This window comes from Strix aluco, chromosome 1 (assembly GCF_031877795.1).
Source record: "Strix aluco isolate bStrAlu1 chromosome 1, bStrAlu1.hap1, whole genome shotgun sequence".
Taxonomy (NCBI): domain Eukaryota; kingdom Metazoa; phylum Chordata; class Aves; order Strigiformes; family Strigidae; genus Strix; species Strix aluco.
Window position 1 is genome coordinate 14,076,511 of NC_133931.1, and position 25,264 is coordinate 14,101,774.

The 25,264-nt window shown below is 42.0% G+C and overlaps 1 protein-coding gene across 1 annotated transcript in view; it reads left to right on the plus strand.

Moving 5' to 3' along the window:
• Window positions 1-25,264, plus strand: part of SNTB1 (syntrophin beta 1) — a 115,561-nt gene that overhangs the window by 83,764 nt on the left and 6,533 nt on the right. Inside the window, exons 4-5 of the mRNA XM_074848136.1 lie at window positions 17,206-17,345; window positions 24,766-24,962. Of these exons, the coding sequence (XP_074704237.1) occupies window positions 17,206-17,345; window positions 24,766-24,962 (337 nt within the window). The remainder of the gene's footprint in view (window positions 1-17,205; window positions 17,346-24,765; window positions 24,963-25,264) is intronic.

Below are 25,264 nucleotides of genomic sequence, written 5' to 3' on the forward strand. Positions count from 1 at the left end.
TAAAAGGTTTAGGAAAGGACTGAAAAAAAAAAATTGATGGTGAGGGAGCCTCCTTGCCCTCTCCAAGGGGTTTCCTCTTCTCATTTTTAATGAGGCCCATATTAGTTGTCATTTGTACCTTCCCTGATGAATAGTTTGGAAGAAAAGCTTTCTCTGTGCACAGCAAAAATTTGTGCCAAGTTGCTGACCTTTGCTTTTGGTGAGACCTCATTTGAGTCTCGGTCCCAAGCCCAAACATATTGTTGGATCAATCATGTTGATTTTTGGCTCTGATAGTAATGCGCAGCTAATGAGTTGTACGGTGTACACATTAACCTCAGACCCGACAGCGCTAATGCCAGACACGTAGCAAAATTGCACTGGGGCTGCAGGAGAGACATACAGTGCTGGCATCTTAATAGAAGAAGACAATTAAAAACAGTAGAGCAGTATCACAGGTTCACTGCTTGTGGGATGTAGGATTTAATCAAAGCAGGAAAAACAAACCGTTGTCTGTCAGTTTGGGGAAAAAAAAAAAATTCAACACCATAAAGGTGCTTTATGAACTGTGAAATAGAGAGGAAAGCCTGAATGTTTAAACAGTAAGATAATGATTTTACTGCCAAAAGGGAATCTACTTTGGGGAACAGTCATTGAATAACATTAGATTTAACCTTGTCAGAGAGTACCATCTAATGATTATCGTGGCATTGCAAGGAATTTGGGAGCATTGCTGTATTTTTTTGATTAGTAGATACCTTATTTATCAATACTTAGGCAAAGTTCTTCTGTCCTCACAAGTAAAATTCCTAAAAGCAATTGCTGAATTACCACAAACAGCCAGCATCACTGGTTTTGAAAGCAGCTGTTCCTGATCACTTCCACAAGTAACACTTCCCTTGAAGGGCCAGGTTTTGATCTCATTTTACAATTGTAAATGTAGGAAGAGACAGTATTTTGCTTATCATCCCCATGGAGAGATGCACAAAAATCCCAACATGTACAGTATCCTTCTCCTGGCTGTTTTCCTCACTTGAAGGGTGAGGAAATGAAGAGTTGCACAATGACTACATAAGAAAGCAACATTTCCCCCTTTAATGTCAGCCCTAAACAACCAGCTGTAGGGCACAGAGAAATAGAGACAGAATAAATGCGATTTCTACAGTTCACAGGGTTTTATGTCCTCCTCTTTGTGCAATGAAAACTGATCAATAAGGCTGAAGGACCGTTACTGCTTCAAACAGAAAATCTAGTGAAATCAAATGGAAAACCCCAAAGTACATAGAGATGCAATCTTTGGTGTCTACATTAGACTTTGGATGCAAGATAGGAAAAAAAGCCTGAAAGGGACAGGGTGAGAAGGGCGGTCAGTGGGTAGGAGAATCCAAACCAGGACCTTCTGGAAGAGCAAAGTTCTCTAGATGTGTGAGTAATTGCCCCATCCTTACATGGTTCCTGGTAGAGTTCCTCATACATGCATCATTACCAAGGCCTGGAGAGGGTGGACATGAAAGAAGTGAAGGGGCCTCACACTCACAGGAGGCACTGGGGACTTATCCTGTCAGACATACCATAGAGGTACAGAAGTTAGGTACTGTTTTATCACACCTGACCACATGGCAGAACCTCCTGGAATGACATTGGATTTTTTCCAGCACTAGCACAGCACACAGAAATAATGCAACTTCAACAGAGATTTGGTACACCATCCTTAGTAATAACTACATGATAGCATCCATGGAAAACTCTGCAGTCCATTTTAGAGCTGCTCTTGCTGAAATGTCCCGTGGAGTCACTTTTTTTTCTGGTCTAATAGTGACTTTAAGTGTTTTTCTCCTCTAACAGCTTAGTCTTTTTTCAGAAAAGTCAAGACAGTAGCAGTAGAATCACAGGTATAACAAGCTATAGAAGTTAAACCTATTGGAGTTAGGGATCAGAAGAGTCAGAAGAAGTTGCTGAAAAATGGTAGCACTTAAATGGCAGACTGTTATGAAGAGTGAGCCTTCTGGTCAGCAACTCCAGCAACTTCAGCAAAAGCACACCCATTCTTATTAGCTCCAACTGCAAGACTGTTGAGGACTATCTAAAAGATATAGGTGGATACCCTGGAACATTTTTTTTAAGTACAGGGATTTCCACACTGCTCCTGTTTGCAATACCTTCAGCTTCTTCCATCTCTTCCGGTTGCCTTTGCCTGTAGTTTTGGGCATGCAGATTTAAACCCCTGTTCTGAAATTTTAGGTGGGAGAACATTAATGTATTCTTCAACCCTATGATTCAGGGATCCCAAGAACATAGCAATAATAAGCATTTTTTAAGTGGAATGAACACCTCTGTGTGTTTAAACCAAAAGTTTTAATGTATTCCCTCCCTGTAGGGCCCTACAGAAGGTCTCATGGGATGAGATGAGCCCAGACACAACACCATAAAACACTTCTTTTCATAGTAATGTACAAACTTTTCACTCCACAAACAAATAGGTAAGCTTCTATTTCCATAGCAGGCTTCTCCTCGAAGTGAACTTTTTAGAGCCATTTCCATAAACATCACTGACATTTCCACTATGAAGCATACAAGAGCAGCTATACCCATACTACACATCGGCAGCCTACTCTGGCCGATGTCTGCAACTATTTTCAGCACAAGATCAACAAATGAATGTTTGCACAGCAGCATCTGCTCAGCAGAAATGTATAAATAAAAAAAGCCCCAACAATAACACGATGTGTTCAGACAGTTTCAGGAATCTTCACTGTGGCTAACAGTCGTCAGTGTTTAGTGATTAAAACCCAGGTGCTTCCTTCCAGCAGGGCTACTGTTACCGTATGAGCACCTGAAACTGTGCTAAATCCAAATAACATCTGAGAAAACCTTTGGTAAGTCCATTTGTCTTCAACAGCAATGTCACTACGTTGGGAGCAGCAGGTCCAAACCCCCACACAGAGTCTCCTGATGTGCACCCAAAAAACCAGCCACTTTGGCTCCAGACCCCCTTTTTGTATCCTGACTATTGAACAGGCACAACTGTACAAGTCAATATGCCCTTCCAAAGGAGCTGCATGGGGTAGTGTGAGAACCTTTTATGTGACCTTTTTGTCTTGAGGCTTCCTGCTTTTGTGTTTTTTGGGAAAGCTGGTTATTGAGGACAAGTTGACTTACTGTTGGGTTCTTGCTTTGTTGTTGCAAGAGTTTGAAATGAGGAATAGAGCAGCACTGATTCTGGTAGTGATTGTTGTAGTTAATAATATTAATAATTATGTTAGTATGAAAGGGCCTAGGGACTAGCCAAACCTGGAATGCCATGGTGTGAGATTGCAGCACATATGTACCAATAGGATCAGACCCTGCTCCAGACTCTAACCACCTGAGTAGGCAAAGTAGAGGAAGGAGGAAACATGGAGCCACAAATCAGACATATCTCTGCTGTGGTTTTTGTTCCTGTGGGACATAAGCCGAACTGGGAGATGAAGCTGAGCTGTGGGAGCCCACGGGAAGGTGACAGTAGAAGGAGCAGCCCACTGATGCACTGCAGAGACCTCTGGGTGCAGAAAGGTGTACAAATTGTTGAGTGGGCTGGAAGGTGTTGGAAAATCTCCTGTTGGCAAGAATAAGACCAGCCTTCTCTGAACCTTTCATAACCCTATAAGATTAATTCTTCACAGCTGCAAGGACACCTCAAAGAGAGGAATTTTAGCTTCTCTGTCTTCTTTCACTTAAGATTGGACAGAGGGGCTGTTTGCACTCATCAAAGGTCATGTACATCATCAGTTTCCATTAGCCTGGACACTGTCAGGTAAAACCTCAGTCTCTAGTCCCTTCAAATAACTTGAAACAGCTGCTTGGATATTTGCAAGCAGAAGCAGAAGGAATGAGCTGTGGTTATAGGATTGCATTCAAGTGAGTGAACAATTCTGTAAAACAGTTATGAGGCGCCAACCACTGACTCATAATGGTTATGCACCTGTAGCCCTGTGTGGACCTGCAGAGGGGTTCAGAGTTTTGGAAGCAGCAGCGTTGCAGGCGGCTCTACTGAAAAATGAAATGTAAGAATACTAATCTCAGGTAACACAGATCACAGGCTGCTTTTCTACTAGAAAAGCAGATAGCCACCATGTTGCCTCGTGTCTGCACCGGAGGTTATCAGTTTAGTGCCCAGGATTCAGCAGCAGTAAAGGTAATGTGCATGTGCAGATCACAGCAAAGGAAATGTGCTCCAGATCTCTTCTTTCCCTTCCTCTTCTATCACTCTGCAGTTCTCCCCTGGCATTCCCCATCACTGATTGCCCCTTCCTCTGATTTTATCTGGGTTATCTGAGGATGCATGTTGTCTGAGGACATGCTTTTGAATAAATAGTACTTTTAAAGGGGTGTTGGTTATATGCATGAAAATGTGGCAATAGCTAGCCTGATTTCCATCTGGCATAATTTAGGAGTAAATCCATTGACGTCAGTAGAATTGAATGGATATAAATATAATTGAAGTCAGGTCCTGTGTTTTTAAGGTTAAGCCTAGAAAACACTGTAACTTACTCTCCCCCCTCTCTTTTCTCTTTCAAGCCCTGCCACAAATATGAGTCTTAATTGGAATTTAATCTATTTCTGCCCAGTTTAATCAAAGATCTGTCAGTAAAGAATTCTACGAGATGCAGAGTTGAAGCCCTGCTGACTCCCTACCTATCTTTAGAAAAATCTCACTGGCTGCTGGTTCTGAAAAACCTCATCAGCAGTTGTTCTTTTTTCCCTTGGTCAGTTATGTCAAGCAGCGTATCTGTAGCTATGTTTAGTTCTGAGCACGAACATGAGGCAGAAATGGAAGCTTTTTGGCAAGCAAAGAACATGATTTTCAGCTCATTCGTACAAAATGGTGTTAATTAATAGATTGTTTTCTGACAAATAGTTAATTGTGCCTGACTGTTTTCCATATGGCAAAGGAAATAAAAAAGCCAATGAGGACATGGTATTTAAAAAATCCAGAAATTTTGGTATGAAACCACTGGTATGATATCCAATCTCATTTGCTATACTTCTAAATAGATTATAGGATTATTTGCATATGACAGTGTAACTGAAGTACATGGTTTCCAGTTTTCTTTTTGTAGTTTTGTACTAGTGTTACTCGACAGAGTTACTTAAGATTTTTTTATACCAGTATATGTAAGATGTTTAGGCCAGTACAAACTGCAAAAGAGATTTCAATGAAAAGACAAATATTTATCTTCATAGTACAAATAAAACTAGAGGAAATAATTTGTAAAATTTCCCAGTGACTTCAGTGCAAATACAGCAAATATCAAGGGTAAATTAGGTGTAGTCACTTTGATAATATTCATACATGTTTGTCCTCTTGGGGTTTTCACTTTCTTATAGCTGCAGAAGTAATAGCAGTTCTGTGATGTTCGTGTTAGCCTCAGCCAGTTCTTACTGTAAATGGCTGGCACTTACTGGCTGGGGTGATTTATTAGCCCACAGCAGGGAAACGTCTTCCATTGATGAAATCAGTTGGTTCATGAGATCGTATATCTCTCGTGCCAAAAATAATTTCTCTTTGGATATGTGATGTGTTTGTTAAGAGATGTAAAAGTCTAATGCCATTAACAGGAAGTTCTTTATTTTGTTAAATTATGTATTTCAGAGATGATTCCTAAATCTGAAACCTTAGTTTCCCATCCTGGCCCCAGGGAGATAACCTGTTTATCTGTTTATACTAGCTTTGGAAATTAACTTGATTCGTCCCAAGTTTTTCTTCTAAAGGAATGTTCAGTTCTCAGTAGAATTGTCCTATGCATAGTTAAATGCTGTGATTACTGCAAAAATATGAAACACTGAGAATTAGAACCAGATAAAGAGCATTAGCTTTCAAAATTACATAGCTTATAGCATGTAATTTGCTGATATTTGTAGGATTTGGGTCTGTAGATTGATGGCCCTAATTGTGTATCTTTTAGTAATCTAGATGAAATAACATGGCACAGCTCTAAATCCATTTGTCCTGTGTGGCTAATTTAAAGCTCAGCATAGATAACTGCCAAGTAGAAGGTTCTTTATGTTTGTCTTCCTCGTATAGCTCTGCTGAATATTCATAGGTTCTATTAACACATGCCCTTCAATATTTGCTATATTTTTGTCATAGATAGTAGATTAATTAAAAGAGCTGTTGCCATAAACCTCTGGGCTGTGATCTTGTCAGGTCTTGTAATATTAGTGTCAGGTCTGGGAAAGTGATGCCTCTTGAGAAGTGACAGCTCACATCCTGACCATAGGTCCAAACCCCATAGCTTGAATACTTTTACTTTTGGGATATTTATTCTACTGCCATCTTCTGAAATAAAGAGGTTTTATGAAAGCTGAGCTCTCATTTTTATCATAGGTTTCTAGCCACAGAGAAAAACTTGAAACTATGGAATGTCAACAAAGCAAAAAGGCTTGATGAATCAGGACGAATTAAAAATGTATTTTAATTACCAAGCAAACCTCAGACTGATTTTCAGGTCCCATTTGACATCCCCAAGGGAGCTTTGGCTGGCTGGAGTTGGTAATACTGGTTTTCTATTAAAGTTGCTTTGTCAGTTATTTTTATAGTGTTTGGGATGTGTGTGCATTTCTTCATGTACCAGATAGGTAGTGGTGACATCTATCCAGCAAATCACAGGACCAGTGACAAACTGCAGTTATCTTCTGCTCTGAACTTTCTCTTCTGCATTCTTCCTACTTACACATTTCCTCTGTGACCATCACTCTCCTGAAATTACTTTGGCAGGGTTAGAGTAATGACCACCTTAAAAGACATTTAGCTAAAAAAACAAATTTGAGTTTTCTGACAGTATCCTCAGGACCACAGTGGCATGTGCTCTAGCATGGGCAACAATTTCCTAATGGTGAAACTGGCCAAGGGCTGTGGCAGAGTATCTGGGGATCTCTGTCAGGGAAGGTGTTACAGAACAGACTAGACAAAGTCAGTCCTTTCCTGAGCAGAGGCTGAATGAGTTGATCTTTCAAGTCACCTTCAGCCCTCTTTCTATGACTCTAAGCATTCGCATTTCTGAACCAGTGATTGACTTAAGTCTTCTTAGAAGGCAGAAAAATTATATTCTCAGCTTTTCAGTGGGGCAGGTGGCACTTTTTGATTAGATCCTCATTGTCTTCTTTACCCATTCCTTAGAAAACTAAGAAATCCCAAATCAAACATAGTTCTCTGAAACGGCAAAGATTTTAAAATTCAACTTTGTCCTGGTTAAGGACTGAAAGAAAGTGAATTGGATATTAAATGGAATAACTGTTCATTTCCTACCATTACTGGCATGCTGGGATCCGCCAATACGGAGATCGACCATGAAGACCTACTGAATGGTCTCCCAGCTCTCCATACTGGTTGCCAAGGTGTAGCAAACTGGAAGCCGGTTTGGTGGGCAGAGGTCTCTTGGAGCTCAGCTGGATTTCTGGAGGAAAAAAAAAAAAATCATCCTGCCCATCAGAAAATTTTGAATTTAATAAATTCTAATTAAAATTACATGTTTAAGTTCTTTTTTTTCCCCAGCAAGAAAGCAGGTATATTCCTTGAGTATTTTAGATAGCTCATGGAGGTCTGTCATTGAGCTGGAGGAGATACAGACTTTCTGTCCATTTGAAGAAAGATATGGTCTCAAATAATTGAATGGCTTTGAAAACAACAACTAGGTAAATAAATAAATCATTAAAAAGACAAATATAGGAACTTTTTGTGATAGATCTTTACTTAGGCATCTAAATAAGTAGGTTTGGATTCCAAATTGTGCTAATTTTCACCAAACAATTCAGAAACCCATGGCTGCTCCACATTTTTTCAAAATTAAGACAAATTACTAAGGATTCTACTTGAATTTTTGTTTTTTCAGTAAGGCTTCCAAATATTTCTCAGCATGTTCAAAATTCCAGTTGATGAAGCAAATAGATTTTATTAGTGTTTTTGAAGATAATACATTTTTTGTGCCAGGCGTGTAGTGAATTTGCTCATTTGCTTGGGGTCATTAGTTGTATTGCAGTCAATCGGTATTACTGAATATTGATCAATAGCACAATACACTGAAACAACACAGTATTCTGGACTGTCCTTGAGACAACATAATAATAATGACAAAGAAACATCTTGTTCTCTTTGTATTGCTCCCCTACTATTTTTTCTTCCAGCACTTGTGATTTACAATGACCCTTGAGTAAAGTAGTAACACCTGTCAGTCTTCAAAAGGTACCAGTCATGATGGACCATTATTTCTGAGGCTGAATATTAGGAAAGTCAATGTGATAGAGAAAGACACAGAATGTCTTCTGGAACAGATCTCAGTTGCTATAGTTGTAATGTAGACATTGATGATTACCTGTTCTTCACCAAACAGACACCGTAATAATTTCAAATGCCATTTTACATGGTTGAGCCATCATTAAAAACTGCAAGCTGCTTTCAAAGCAAAACTCCACCTCCAGCATTCATATTTGATTGGGCGCTATTGACGTGTTCTTGAGCTGATGATTAGAAATCCATGCACTTTTTACTGAATTGAAAGATTAGATGTATGTATCTTTTGAGGTAATGGGTCTTATTACTCATTTATCCTAATGTGGTACCCACCTGATCAGCTGAAGTCAGATTCAGGTGTAAATTATAAACTCATCAGAGACAGTGAGTTGGAACTGTGGTGTGTTTACATTGATTCTGTTTCTGTACAATTACCATTATGCCCCAGTGATGATGATAAACTCCCTAATGAAGTGCTTCAACTTGGCTTGAACAGAAAACTCTGCTCACAGCAAAGCTCCGCCATATAGCAATCTGCAGGGCATAGCAGAGAGTAGTGGTTGCTCTTGGTATCCTGGAGCATACCTCAGGGAAACTCATTTTCCCTGCCACTGAGTAACAGTATCCATTCTTGAGCACTTGCACAGGAGCTGTAGTAGAGCTTCCAAAGTTCCCTGTCTGTTGTCTTGCCTCTAACTCAAAGCCATTCACAGGTGTGATCCCTTTTCTTCTGTGGCTGACCCTCATGTGAAAAATAGCTCCATGGGCTGAAGAGGAAGATACAGGACTATGTCATGGTCCTTCTTAGTGTTTCCTAGGGCAAGCCTGGCTTACTGGAGGAAGAGGACTGCTCCATTTTAAAGGGAAGTACAGTGTTTTTAATCCAGCACTAGGATTATTGTGCTGTGAGGTCCAGTGATTATTTCTGAGACAACAGAACTGCTCATCTCTCCCAGAACTGAGCTGTGTCTTAGAAGTACAGTTCTTCCCACCTTTTAATTCTGTGATTTTTATTTAAATATTTATTACACTTCAGGCAGCTGCTGTCACACAGCTTTTCGGTGATATGTTCATGGGACATATTTCAGAAAGCAAGTTTGCAGCCACTCTCACTTGCAGTCTGAAGACCCCAGACATCTCATAGATAAGCCACGCATGAACACACAACAAAGATGTCTGCTAATAGCATCTTCACTTTTATCCTGAATGTATGGTGTGAGCATGGTGGAAGAGAGAGAGATTGCTGGGTGAAACACAGGTTCTAGTAGGTCAAACACAGTTGTTGGCAGGTCATGGAGGCAGGTAGTTGTGATTGCCCCCACTTTTGCAGAGGTTTATATTTTTATATAGCAGCTTTGTGCTCACCTCCACTCTTCAGGCTTTCCATTCATTTGTTCAATCAGTATAACTGATTGGAGAAGCCTGAGGTTAATGTTCTTTCCTTCCCTTTTTTTCTCATTCCCCTGTGCCTCTTTTATAACTAATGCTTAAAATGTGACCTCTTCTAGCACAGGTTTGTTCCCAGTCAAACTGGTTTTGAAGGCTAGTTGAACTGTAGGTGTCCACTATCTCTTGATGAGCCTCAGTGGCCAGTGGAGCTGGGCTGTTCTGACCTTCCCCCTTGTCTGACTTGCCTTCTGTCTCTGTCCTTGTGACTTACAGGTTGGGCAAGTCTTCCTTGCCACAGCCCTTCAGTGATGAAATGTCCTCTTCCCTTCCCTGCTCTCTCCTGGCAATTTCTGAGAAGCAATAAAAAAAGGAAAAAATGAGAAAAGATACCAAAGTGCAGGTTTTTCTACAGAAATCATTTAGCTCAACACTGTATCTTTTCAGGAGTGGACCTTTTCTGTTTGCAAAGCCTTCCTGTCATAAATTACTACTACTTAATTTCAAACAGTGCTCTCGTGGTCTGAAGAAGTTGCTATAGAAGCAAATGTGTTTTACTCAGAAAGCAGCAGAATACTTCTTAAAAACACAATGGAGTTCCTTTCACCTTCTCTAAGATGAAAATCAGTCGGTGTCTTTAACAAATGGTGTGGGGCATTTACTATCTCCTGTGCTCTCTGCCTGTTTCTCTTCCCTGGAAAGATTCCTGACATTATCAGAAAGTTAGAGTCACCTGTCTCACTGCAAAAGAGCTTTACTTACGGACCTTCAAATCTCAACTTCATGCATAGCAAAATGATCCTGGGTCATGGTAGAGGTTTCTAACATAGATGAATTACTATTTTTTTACTTTTTGAGTCCCTTGGAGTTGGATTTCTGTGTAGTTAGTTAACCAGTTTCTGTGGACCCATAGATCAGGACAAGAAAGAGAACACATCAGGATTTTAAACTTTTCTCATGCAGTTGTGCAATATATTTTTACTTAAGGTATGTTGTCCAGTGAATGAAGTTTATGTGATACTGGGTTTTTCACTCCCTTACATTCCTTATCTTTTGCAAGGAATCTACTGCAAAGGAAATTCAGAGTGTTAAACTGCATCGAGTCAGAAGGGTCAGGGACACACATTTTCTGCAGCTCTAAATGGTTTGAGGTATAAGGTAACTACAAATCATCCTGCAAACCCTTAAGCTGCGATAACCATTTTACAAGACTACTGCATTCATATTGATGCAACATTCCTGCAACACATATTCATGAAAAACTGCACATGTATGGAATAATTATACAACCAACTTTAACTCAGGGGCAACCTAAATGATGACTTTCTGATCCAAATCTGGACTACTTTCATTTTTTCCTGTGTTTCCTAGACTTATGGAATAATACAGGTTGGGAGTTCTTGTGGTTCAAGCACCCTGCTCTTAGCAGAGACAGCTAGACCAGCTTGCTTAGGGCTTTGCACAGTCATGTTGTGAGTATCTCAATGGGTGGACATTTCACAGTCTGATCCAGTGTTTGACCACCATGACATACTGAAAAAGTTTTTCTGAGTGTCAAACCAGATTTTCCCTTATTTCAACTTGTGGGTATTGAATCCCATCCTCTTACTGTGCAACTCCAAGAAGAATTTGGCTCCATATTCTCTGTAGCATGGGAGACATGCAGCCCTCCAGGCTTATTTCCCAGGGGCCTAGTCCAAAACCTAAAGAGTTATTAGAAAAACTCTAGTTGACTTCACCAAGCTCTGGAGCAAACCTCCACTACAAAACTGGGATCAGGCATTGTTGTTTGGCTGTAGGAAAGGTCTCAGATCACCTGCCATTCTTGCGTGGGTGAGTAGAGGACTGAGGTGCTTCTCTTGAGATTTAGAGGTACTTGGATATGAGTAAGAGCTGTTTGAAAACCCTTTTAGTCTGGAGAGTCAGAACATTGTCTTGAACATATTGCCGTGCTGATGTGGTTGACTGTGTTAATTTTGACAAAAGTTGGCTTGTGTCTTGTCATTTTAAAGGATATTTAGAAGGAGTTCAGACTTGAACAGACCTGTCTTGAGAATGAGTGTCCTGTCCATACTCAGCAGTGCCTGTAACTGTAGCTGTCAGAGTATCCCTGGGCTCTGTTCGAGATAGCGCAAGGGTTGGCTCAGCATGGTCCCTGCCTGACTTGCATGGCTCTGGCTGCACGCTGGCAGCACAACAAGGCGTGTGCATCGCTCACTCACTGCTCACGGGAGGCAATATTGTGCCCTTTGGGGGATTTCTGTGTTTTACACTGACTCTAATCCAGATCTGATAATGGCATGAGCCACCTTTGAGCTGTCGCTGAGGTCAAAGAGAGAGAAGAACAAAACCAGACACAGTGTCATTAGCTTTTTTTTTTCCACCCCTAAACAATGTGCACATTATTTCCTCTTTAAAACTACAGAGTTCAGCAGCAAAACACATCTCATCTGCGTGTAGCGTGGGAGGTGTTGATATGCCCTGCCTAAGGCTGTCACTTACACCCACTCCTGCATTGTAAGTTGCCTTCTGTCAAGTGAGCTCAGAGAAGTACCAGCCTTGTTGCATGTACCAGGGTTTGCCTGATGTATTTCTGCATCACTGCTGTTAGCCTTGCAAAAATCCTTTTCAGTCCCAGCTGTTATTTTCAGGAACTGACAAGTAGGTTTCTGTAAATGAATCAAAGTTAACCTGAACATGGATGTAGCCCTTCATCAAAAGATGATGAAAAGGCAAGAAATACGCAGCAGAACATATCCCAGCCTGTGTGGAAGCTGACTCTTGTCAGCACAGAGAGATTTTAAGTGAGGGAGAAGGGAAGATAGCAAGAAAAAAGTTTCTGAAAATTCTTTCTTGGTTGCTCCTCCTGTGCTCTGTGTGAGGGAATAGTGTAGCTCCAGGATTTGGGAGGGGGTGATGGAAAAGGGAGTTAAACCACTTACTCAGAGTGTAAACTTGCTACCTTCACAGCAGTTCTCTGAAAGGCCACATTTTGGATACTTGCTACAGTGGAGTCTGCTGGCAATATATAATTTGTTTACTAAACAGGGAATGTAATTGAAATGTCCCTTTTGAGTTAATGAAAATATAAAACAGCTTTCCAGAGTAGACTGAGGCCTCTAATTTAATTATCTGTGAGCCTCATAGATTAAAAGTATTCTTTCATCCATTCCTGGCAGCCTGAAGTAGATGAATAACTGAAATTCAAAGAAAAACCTTACGAAAAGGAGACCTGGCGGATGAAAGAGCAAAGGGCCAAACCATTTGTAAAAGGATTTATCTTCACTGAGATGCCCATTGTCTTTACAACAACTAATTATATGTGAAAACTATTAAAGATTTGGAAGCTGTGATACCCATTAAAGGGCCAGGGGTCCCCATCACCTGCAGGAAGAACAAGCTAGCTCTTTGAAATATTGTTTGCTATGTATCAGAGGAGCTACTCTTGAAGGGTACATTGCAAGCAGTGGCTTGAAGCACATGAGCAGTTGCCAGAAAACCATCAGGAGCAGTTGTACAGGTAGCGTTGAGCTTGCTATGTTGTTATTTGCAGAGTCAGTCCTTCAGACCATGGATCCAGCCCTAATGAAAAGCCTGGAGCGATGCTGCCCCACCACTGCAAAGGCATCCAGAGCTCAGGCACATCCTTGGTGCAGTGGGGTCTGGTGTATCCTAATGCTGCGTGAGCTGTCTGCTTTCTGCATCGAAGCACTTTTGCTGTTGTGTTAGCCAGAGGCTGATGGAGAAGTCTCCGTGTAGCTCCTGAAATACAGCAGCTGTTCTTGTGCACTTTTTGTCCGCCTTCACATTTACGTCTGTTTCTGCTGTGTGTGTTACAGCAGCACTTGCCACCCCAGCAGAGACTCTGGTGTCCATAAGGAAATGCAGAGCATTTAGACTGAGTTTGGAGAGGAAGCCTGTAGCCGAGCAAGACATGAATGCAGGTCTCCTCTGGTGTCATCCCAGGCCCAGCCATGACGTTGTTATACAGAAATTTAGGTTTCATCCCTGCCATACATGAAATATTTTCTGAATTTGGAAACGTAAACTGGAGAGGTCCATATGGGAAAAAGTGAGGTTTGTACTTCATGGGGTGAGTATATGAGGAGCCAAGAGGTTTGCGAGTAGCAAAAAGGATGCTTCACTGCACTTGGGGTTTTTTTGTTAGAATACATTCTCCCCTTTCAGGTTTGTACTTGAAGACTTTGATCCAGAGGATCTAGTGTGTCTAGGAAAGAAAGAAAACAAGTTTGCTTCTGTTATAAACATTTACAACTTCATTGATTTGAAGTGGAATTTCACCTGGGAATATAAGCAGTGACCTCAGCTGAGATGAGCAGAACATGGAGAGAGGGCACTGGTACCTGTTGCTTAGAGTTATATGAAAAGTTTCCTGAAGACCAGCAAAAAATTTACTGATCCATTTTATTGTGGTGGGAGGTTTGAGGAGTACTGATTTTTCCTATCTCTAGTTCATCTAGATTTGATCTGAAATTTTTGACTTTGAAAAAGGGTTGAGTTTGAAGTTTTTTAGAGTGAATGGTGATTTTATTTGTCTGCAACACAGTTCAATGCACTTTGACTTGTACATGTGCAAGTGGGAACTGGAGCAAAGAAACTGTTGCAAGTGCCAGAATTCTGCAAAATTCTGGCTGAGAAGTTGGCCCTAACCATCATCTAAAATGGTGCCTCTAAAATGTATCTCAAATGATACTTAAATTTACAGAAGTATTTCATGTTATCTTTATATGTCAGATTTTAAAACCTTTAAAACTTGAACAAATCCTTCACTTAACTGCCTGTAAGCAGCATGTTTTTTGCTTTTGTTTTGTAATTTGCTATTATGCTTGGTATGACACTTGCTTGATCTGGATTAATTTCCCATGCTGATTTGTTCTGAATGTGCCCTGTAGGCTAATGGTATATTTGCAGCCTCTCTTCTTCCTTTGTAAAATTCGCTATTACCATTTACGGGACAGCATGTTCTCTTTGACACTTTCCAGAAGTGCCAACTGCCTGTTGAACAGCACGGCATCAGCTGTTAAAGGCTGATCCAAACCCCAACGAAATCAGGGAACAGTAATGCAATTCAAGGATTTTAAGGAAAGGCAATATCTTTTATTAGATCAGCTGTTACAGTTGGAAAAAAACAGACAAGCTTTCAGGCGCACAAATCCTTCTTCAGGTCTGAAATAGCAGCAGTATTGCTTACACCAGCATTCCTTAGCAGTGAGGCAGCTATGGTCCCAGCAAGGTTTAAAAAATGTGTTTAAGTGTGTATTGCATGGCCCTTCTTACTGGGGAGGGCCTTCTAGCAGGACGCAGGCAAGCATCATTCTCCTCTCTCCCCTTCCCTGTATACACCTGCAAACAGGGGATACATCCTACAAGGAGAGGTAGTAGAAGGTCACTTATTCTTGAGAAAAAGTCTTCAATACCTTATGACCAAGCCACATCTTCTCCATACTCACCCTGCTGTTGTGAAGGACTGGGGCAAAGCCGTGGGCTTCACTGTGCAGGTGGTAACCGCAGGATCTGTGCTGGAAATTCTGGCTCCTAATGTTTATGGCTGTCCAGCAAATAGTTGTGGGACCAGCTGGCAAAATGAATCTTAATCCCTTTCTTGTGGTTGCTTTACAGGGAACAGTGTTCCCCAGAGTTTCTGAAGTCACAGCTGACTGACTAGCCACCTAATAGCAAAACTTGTGCTTGAAAATGCTACACAGGCAGGATGGTTTTGCAGAAAAGCTGTGAGCAGCTTCCCATAGTCTTTGGATTGCTTGTGGTCATGGAATTGAAAAATAAGAAGTAACAGCCCAGCATGCTGCCTGCTTACTCCTCCAGATTATGGATCTGAACATCCTGCTTTTTCACCATATGAGAGATTTCGTATTTATCTTCCTTTTTCTTTTCTGGAAATCTTCAAAAGTATGTACTAAAATCTTTCTAGTTAAAGAAGACAGGCAGGTGCTCAAAAATAAAATGTTAAGATTAACTGTAACATTTATTAAATGTTAAGATTAACTGTAACATTTATTTCTGTATTCCCACGCTAGGAACTGGGGTGATAACTGTAGTTAATAACTGTGATATTAAGAAGCTGAGGACGCTTTTTGTTCATGTGAATATTTCCATGGTACATGGCCTGCGAGAACTCTGGATTTTGCATTCTTTCTGGAGTGTATTAATAGATGTGTTAATTATATGGCTTGTCTATTCAGCCCTATTTCAAAATAAAAGGTTGTATTTCAAGTAACTGTCACCACAAGAAAATTGTAAGTAAGTACTGATGTTTCTGAAGAAATTAAAAGGATAAACCGTTCATGACTTTAAGTTGATTAACACACAGACATGAACAACTGTTTTAAACGTGGTTCTCCGTCTGAATCCATCACTTAAGGTACATTGTACTTAGGGATGTGAATCACCATTCCTGGCTGGGCCACTCCCAGCCTGACCAACCTTTGATTGATCCCTTTTATATGTTTCTTCAGCCAGTGACGTGCCCACTGACACATGTCCATGGCAAGTAGACTGGCATCAACCATAAAACAACATAGACAACTGCTTCTCTTTCCCAGAGGAGGTTTTAATGGAGGAGTGATGTAGACAACCAGATTCTCTGGTGAATTTTGGAATTTGTTTCATTCCTTTTAGTAGCCAGCTGAGATGTTTGGGTTTGAAATCATGGCTGTGAGTGTTACTGTATAACAGGGTTTCTTTTTCTTCATGTGCACCAAAAGGAGAATTATGAATTTGTCTGTGAAAGACAGGAGCTTCATTCTTACTTGAAACTAAGGCCCTTTCATATTGCCATCTATTTTAAGATACTTCTATGCTGCTAGAGTAGAAGTAAAAACCAGGATGCGTACGTGATCCCCGTAACAGTAATTGTGTAGCCGTGTGGACTACCACATGTCTAATCTGCAAAATACAATTCCACATCTGGATTCTGCAGCCAGTAAAGGGCTCTGATGCCCCAGTCTTTAGACATCGACAGATGGTTTGAAATGTGGATGCAGATCCATCACTGAGTCAGTGCTTCAGATCAACCCCATGTTTAGGTTGGATCTCTTTATAAACTGGCACTTGTAAAAATTGGAAGAACAGTATGAAGGAAGAAGAAACAATGAAAATGTGAACTGCTGAGGAAAAAAGCATCTGCTCCCAAACCACTGTTTCTTACTACCCAGGTTAATATGCCAGATACACATGAATGGTGCACATTACAAATACACATTTAAGGTCTTTTCATGCATACCAGAGCTAAACAGCAGCCAGCTCTGTCTCGGTGTTCTTCAACTACTGCACGGATGGAGTAGCCTGTAGTAAGGGAAGGCTGCAAAGTGGGCTGGAAATGGCAGTGCTAATGAGAGCAGCAGATGTCATTGCACTTTATTCCATTTCTGCTGCAGCTGGTTATAAATTCATGTGGGAGATGTCAAAAAGCCAAAGAAATAAAAGCCTTTTGTTCATTTTCTCACCCAGGACTCGACATGTTCATATCATCAGGCTTTGCATGATGGTAGCTTTGTCTCTTGTTGTTTCACTGAGACTTTGCTCTTTTTCAGGTGCCAGGAGACAATGAGAAGCACTGGAAGCCAGTGTTAGTGGCCTTGACGGAGAAAGACCTCTTAATATATGAGAGCATGCCACGGATGAAGGAAGCTTGGTTCAGCCCTTTGCATACCTACCCCTTGCTAGCCACCAGGTACCTGTGCTTTTTTATTACAACCGCTTCAAGAGCAGTGGGAACAGCTGAGACAACTAAGAATGGGTATAGGGTATAGCTGGTGCACAGCTATATATCACACTTGAAATGTTGTGGTTTGAGAAGCAGATTCTTCTTCAGTGGGCCGATGTGCTCAGCTTAACTCCTCTCTTCTCTTCGGTTTCAAGTTCTTGCTGAGGCTGATGGCCAGAAGCACACCAGAAGGATTATGGATGTGGCCATTTGGCCTGGATCCAGAGGCAGGAGTGATGAAAAAGTCGAGAGCTTGATCTCCTGAGATTTCTATCTCAGTGTGCAGACCTGAGGGCTTGGCAGAAGCACTCAGATTTCCAGCTGCTCCTCCAGGCTGAGAAAAGTGAAATTGTTGCCCTGAGTTGCACATGCTGGTGTGGCAGTTCTGTACCACCGGTTTGGGGCTTTTGGAGGATCACACACGTGATGGAGACACTTAATTTTAGCACAGCTCTGTTCCTGCTCTAGCAAATGAATTTATGGCTTTTGTAGTTTAAAATGGTGAGCTTGGAAGACATATTCTTGAATCTAGGTTGGAAATAATCATCTGCATTATTTTGAAGGTATCCATTCAGAGAGAGCTTTCCTGTGGTTGTCTTTAGGCAGTGGAAACTGTCTGTGTTTCTTGTTGTGAATCTTAATCACATTTCTCTGCCAGTATGGTCAAAGGGCTTGAGAAAGAGCTGCTGTTCCATTGTTTTGGCCTTGCTACAGGCCTCTATTATATTATTTTCAATGAGTTCTCATTCAGAAGGGCTGGTTGCACATGGCCAAAAGCAGTGAGTCTCTTACTGCACTCTCATTAGTTAATTTTTGTTCTCAGTGTCTTAGTTCTCTCCCCAGATGAACTGAGGTTTTGCTGCTAAATCATTATATAAAATGGAACTCGGTGAATTACACTGATGGTTGTTTTGTCCCAGTCTACCTACCCATGATGGAGCTCTCAGACTTCCTGGGAAGCCAGCTTCTGACTCACCCTTTGTTACTGTAACATGAGGCGAGAGCCCCAAGCGTTGCATCTTGCAGCCTGCTGCATGGTGTGGCAGTGAAGGTTGACAATTCCAGGTGACAATTCCCGATGAAAACTGGGTAAAGCGTTAGTCACTTAAAGTGACTGGAGATCCTGCAGCACACCCTGCCCCTTCCTGCCCACACATCATCACATGTAAAGATACCCCTTTGGTGGGCATCACCAGCCCCCATCCTCAGTGACTGCTGATTTATGGCAGCAAACAATGTAACTCCTCATCTTGGAGGGCCTGTTACTTAATGACTTTTTCTCAGGAGTTCAGATTTTATAGCAGACCAGCTTGCTTTGGATGCTGATGGTCATCTCCCTCTCTGATAGGATTCCCATGTGAGTGGAGGGGCTGAGAGGTTGCTCGGCACAGGTGTTAGGCTGCTGTAGGGTCTTTACAGATTGCTAAAACGGTCTGTAAAGAAAGACAGGATGCAGTTCGGAAAGGATGAGTGCGAAGTTCAGTGCTAGGGAATAATCAGCTGCGGTTGTTTGGCGTGGAAAATGAACAAGAAAGTACTTGCTCTATTAGGAAGCATCTGGGAAGTGTGGCAAAATTGCTTAAGTCTATGGTGTTATGTTTTTGAGAGGGGAAAATAAAGACAATCATCTTGGATTATAGCAGAAGTGTTGCATGTTGGGCAGATGTAGTAATTATACCTAACTACAGAGCATGAGTAAAGCCTCAGGTGATACATCACCTTCATGTGAGGCATTGCACTTCAAAAAGATGCCAGTTAACTGTGGAAGGTCGAGAAGAAAGCAATGCAAATGTAAGACCTAGAAAACACTATCAGCAGAGGAATACTTATCATAGAATCATAGAATAGTTTGGGTTGGAAGGGACCTTAAAGACCATCTAGTTCCAACCCCCCTGCCATGGGCAGGGACACCTTCCACTAGACCAGGTTGCTCAAAGCCCCGTCCAACCTGGCCTTGAACACTGCCAGGGAGGGGGCAGCCACAGCTTCTCTGGGCAACCTGGGCCAGTGTCTCACCACCCTCACAGTAGAAAATTTCTTCCTAGTATCTAATCTAAATCTGCCTTCTTTCAGTTTAAAACTATCACCCCTCATCCTGTCACTGATAATGAGTCCCTCCCCAGCTTTTCTGTAGGCTCCCTTTAAGTACTGGAAGGCTGCTATAAGGTCTCCCCAGAGCCTTCTCTCCTCCAGACTGAACAACCCCAACTCTCTCAGCCTCTCCTCATAAGGGAGATGCTCCAGCCCTCTGATCATCTTTGTGACCCACTCGAGCAGGTCCATGTCCTTCTTACATTGGGGCCCCCAGAGCTGGACACAGCACAGGAGGTGGGGTCTCACAAGAGCGGAGTAGAGGGGCAGAATCACCTTCCTCAATCTGCTGGTCACACTGCTCTTGATGCAGCTCAGGACACAATTGACTTTCTGAGCTGCGAGTGCACATTGCTGGCTCATAGTTTTCTATCCACTAATACCCCCAAGTCCTTCTCTGCAGGGCTGCTTTCAATCCACTCATCGCCCAGCCTTTATCTGTGCTTGGGATTGCCCTGACCCATGTGTAGGACCTTGCGCTTGGCCTTGTATTTGTCCTTGTTGTTACTTAAGAAACCTTTGTTGTTTAATCTAGAGAGGTCCATGGAAAACATGTCAATAGTTTTCAAGTATGAAGATGAGACACAAGGAGGACAGGGGAGCACATTCTCCAGGTCCCTCCTGGATACAACAGGACATAGTTGACTGCTTTTGTGGCAGGGGAGGTTCAGGGTAGGTCCTGAAAAAAACTTGGTGTGTGGGTGGGGTATCGGATTAGATTCTCTAGGAAAGTTGTATGATCCTCATCACTGGGAACTTTGAAAGACGGATAATGCTGTAACCCTCAGGAGTGTGTTGGCACAGTTAGCCCAGCTCTGGGAAGGGGGATGCGCCGGGTGACCTCCTGAGAACCATTCCAGCCCCATTTCTGTGCTTTCTTACTAATATCGCTGTGAATTTAACACTCAGGTAAAAAGACTGCAGATATACAGAACTTGACATTCAGTATGGAATCGCAATCTGATAAATATATATAAATACATGAATCCCCAAGGTGAGCAGATTACATAAATTGACAGATCCCTAAATCGTTACACCTACTGTTTTGGACGATTTTGATTAAAACCCTGCAGGATCCTGCTTTTATCATCTGTCACACTGAGTACAGTTATACCAAAAAATACACAGGGTTTTCTGTTGGTATTGACTGCTGTGTTCATGCTCGGTCAGTGATTACCCTCCTCGTGACGGGTTTTTTAATCCCCTCTGTGCATTGATCAGTGCAATTTAGAACTTTTCACCTGGAAAGTTTGCAGACCACATGTTGTAATCTTGGCTGCTCCCATCTTTCAGATTTTTATGAGTCCTTGGGAAAACATTTTTGCTTAGCTAATGCATATTTGAAAAGCTGCTGAAACTGGAAAACTTCAGTGCCAGATACTGTACAGAGTCATGCTTAATCTACCCAAGACATAATGAGCAGAGAAAATTGGAAAGTAGTAGAAGGATTACAATCTTCTTACAGCAGAATTTCAACATGCCCTTTTTGTTTGTTGATAAGTTTGCCTTCAACCTATGGATGCTATTAAGCCCTAAAAATATTTTCCAGTCAGTCTTTCCCAGCTTTGTGTGGAATATAAGTAATAGCTCAAATAAAACTGAGATCAGGAGATTTAAGTTGTTCCTTTAAATCTCTTCACCAGGAGGCACAGCAGCTGGCTCATAGCCCTGACTCCAAGGACCTTTTTGTCATAATCTCTGTTTCAGTATTTCCTTATGCCTGAATAACAGTGCCTCCCTCTAGCATGGGAATGGGGCTTAAGTAATTACATCTTAAATGTTTCCAATCAAATTCCGTTATCTATCATAGCCAGATATGAAATGAAAGGAAAAAAAAAAAAAGGCAGGCCATGTTGGATTCTGATTAAAGATCAGGTAAGTAGCTTTTGTGTAAAGGTGAGATCTGTAACCAGAAAGTATTAAAGCAGTTGGATAGTTAATGCCATGGAAAGTTGGGAAAGGAGTTTGGGCACCAATTAGTTACCTGTGCAAGTGGGCAAAGGGACAGGTGGAGAGCACTGGGGTCCCCGAACACCCCAGGGAAGGGATATGAGGTGCTGTGCAAGTTGTCTGCTTGTATTCCCAGGGCAGTGAGGGTGGTGTGGCTCCCTCCATACAGAACTCGGATGAATTGAGAGCATGTGTTTCCAAAGAGTACAGCCATAACAGAGCAGGTTTCAAATGCTAAGTAAGGGTAAAGAGTGGTTTTGACATAAGAAAGGTCACATGATAGTGGCTTTCTACTGGGCAGAGCTGCATGACTGTTGATGCACTTGTATTAAGGTCTCTTCTGAGGTGTCTCAGATGAGTGGCTGAACTCTTGCTTTGAATATCAGTGCTGGTTTCACTGTCCCTTTTGAAGAGGCCCTTAGGTTTTGCTGTTGCAGTAAATAGTTGAAACTCTTTTCATAGCATTAGGATGAGAAGCAGCTCGCAGTGCAGCTCACCCAGCACCAGCACTTCATGTTGGACCATACCCGTCTTGCTATCACACATGTGCAAAGAATAATGCTTAAAAAGGTCCCCAAAACATAGGAGGCAAGGGAGAAATTAGAGAAGATTAGAAGTGTCTCCCTGGCTCCCTGGAGCACGCCAAGAGTTGCATTTTACAGCCACTGCCTGTTATCTGCACACTGTGCAAACAGACTTGATGGTGACCAACCTTCTCCTGCCCTCTTGCGGCTCTGACTGCTCCAGGGAAGTGTGCTCAGGCTCCTGCATGCTCACAGACATCTCAGAAACCTCCACCAAGCCACATAACCTTCAGGGACTGCGAGTGAATATTACCAGAGCCAGCCCTGGGGTGGCTTTTTGGCACTGGGGTGCAGCATGCACCACACACACAAGCACTGCTATGGTCAGAGTGACAGGAGGTGGGGACGAGGAGAAGCCTTCTGTGAAGTTTCTAAGACTATTTTTTGCCTTTTAAGGTATTTTTGTGGTCTTTAGGATAAAATATCTTTCATATAAAAGAAACCGCTCACGTGAATGCAACTTTATTAAAGCTTGGGAATCCTTTGACCTGTACCCAAATACATCAGTACTGACAGCTGGTACATAAATACTGTGACATGTTTCTCTGCATATTTGTCTAGTTCATGTTTAACTGCGTGATTTTCCAAAGCACAATCTGAAGTTGTATGATGGAAAAGGATTTTTAAATAGTGAGACTGAAGTTTTAATAATGAGGGGATAATGCAAATGAGAAGGCAGGCAAGAAACAATGTTCATGTTGGATGTGTCCACATATTTTAATTTGTAAAGTACATCTTCTTTCTATCCATATGCTGAAAAACCTACAATGACAGTGCTGTGGATAAAGCATAAAGATGTAGGGGAGAGGGGGAGTGGATTTGAATGGAATTAAAACATTGGAACCACCTGTCTGTCACATATTCAGTATCACAGGTATTAGAAAACAATTTTTATCACAGCTGATGAGCACTGTATAAAGGAGAAGAGATGACCCAGGGAGAGGCTGGAATAGTTTTATTTTTAATGGCAAACTTGATGTGATTTTCCAGGCTGCTTTCCCCTAGTCATGCCTGCCAGCAGAAGGCAGCATGAGAGCGGTGGCCGTGCCTGTGCCTGGGTGCCTGACAGGGGACAGGCAACAGCAGAAGTCACCAGAGATTTCAGTTCCCTGTCTCCTGCCTTAATTGTCAAGGTGCAACTTCCCCTCATAGTTTGCACCTCCTCACACCAAATGATAGTGAATTAAAGTTTTTGGGCTGTTTGCTGCTGACTCCCCGACTGCAAAAATCTGCCCAGGGTGCAGTTAGGAGGCCTTAAGTATCAAAGTTGAGCAGGGCTTTAACACAGCCCTTGTAGAGGCAAAAAAGCATTTGAGGACAGTGGTGGTGCCTCTCTGGAAGAGGCTTTCCTGCCCAGACACAGGACGGGGCAACTCTGACTGGGATACTCTGCATCTCACTTCCCAGGACTTCCTGGGACCATGAAATCAAGGAGTATGCTCAAAATCCAAAGAAAGTTACCATGAACCTGAGCATGAACAAATCTTGCAAACCTTCTAGTGGGGTATGAAAGAGGAATGGATGCATCTGTTCAGCACAGAGCGCATCCCAAACGTCTGCGGGGACTGCCAGGGAATTGGGGAAAATTTCAGATGCCCTATGGTTAGTGTTTCAATAACTGAAAAGCTAAAGTTGTGCTTTTTCTTTCCTTTCTGCTTTTTTGTTCCTATTTAAACATCTCTGTTTGATGGCATACTTCTACAGTGTCAGCTAGCAGGCAGCTATTCTTCCAGATGCAAAACAATAATTTGAGGGTGAATTAGCATTCAGTAGATGATTAGTATAATCTAATGTTTTATCCTTCAGCACAAGTATTCTACTACCATGCTATATACTTACTTTATAGTCTCATATGAAGTATTTTGTTTGCCTATAGAAAGGGAAACAGGAGACAGAGAAACACGCTTTTCAGAAGGATTTCATTTTGTGACTCCCTCTGAGGGTTAGTCTCTGGATCTCAAAGAGTGATGAGCTCCTCCGAATCATTGTCATGTCCCTGAGTTAATTCTGTATTCACTGTCCACACTTCCGCAGGGACAAAAAACACCCAAAAGGGTAGTCTTAGAGAAGAATTAAATATTATGAGGTGTTGATTTTCTCACTCAAAAATATTCCCTGCAATTAGTGTTTGTCCAGATGAACAAATTTTTCCTTGTCACAGGAGAAGCTGTTGATGCCAGGCAAAAAAATGTTAATTGAAGCAAAATGTGAGAGAACTTCAGATTACAAGTAGCTGCAACATTTTGCATTTTATGGGTTCCTTATGTGAAAAGTATGCACAAGACAGTACTTTAGCATCAGTGTATTTTACAGAACTTCTTAACTTTATCCAACAGCATTTATCATTGAGTTTGTCTGCAGGTGTTTAAGCTTTATGGCAAATGCTGCTTGACAGTGAGAGTTGGATTCAGCTGCCTCATCTGAGTGAGCACTTGTATCTGTGGACCAAACCACATCACCACAGACCAGTTGGTGATTTCTCTCAGTTCCTCATCCAAAGCAATTCATTAGGAAATTTTGGAACATCTCTGTCATCACCTGCATGTCTGTCTGCTTCTGTACTCGCTGCCTTGGACGTTCACTTGTCTGAGTGAAACAAGGAGTCACTTTAGGCTCAAATACAGAGGAGATGCAAGTTCTCGAGCTCCCAAACACATGCATTTAGGAATGTACAGAGCTGAGCTATGCTCAGGTAGGGATTTTGGCACAGTGTGCTGTGTCAGTGTTATAATCCACTGTTGTGTTTTCAAATCCATTTGCAGGTTGGTCCATTCTGGCCCAGGAAAAGGCTCACCTCAGTCAGGGGTAGATCTGTCTTTTGCCACCCGTACTGGTACAAGGCAAGGGATTGAAACCCATCTGTTCAGGACGGAGACTAGCCGAGACCTCTCACTGTGGACGAGGAGCGTAGTGCAGGGCTGCCACAATTCTGCGGAGCTCATCACGGAAATCACCACATGTGAGTAACACCTGCAGTGCCACGTCTCCACACCTCCTCATGACACTTGTGGGTAGTTCAAGCTCCCTTCTGCTAGAGGTGATTCATTTTAAAAAAATGTGCATACTTAGGGTTCTATGTGTTTAAAATACCATCCCCTTGGTTTCTGAGCCAGTCCCATCTGGTGTGGTACCTGTGGCCAGTGACACAGTTGCTGTCATTCCGACTTCTGGCCTTGTTTTCAGCATGTTGTTTCAGACACAAGTCTGTAGTCAGCCATATAGGTCTGTGTGTCATGGAGGAGTGATTGTCAGAGGTTTGTC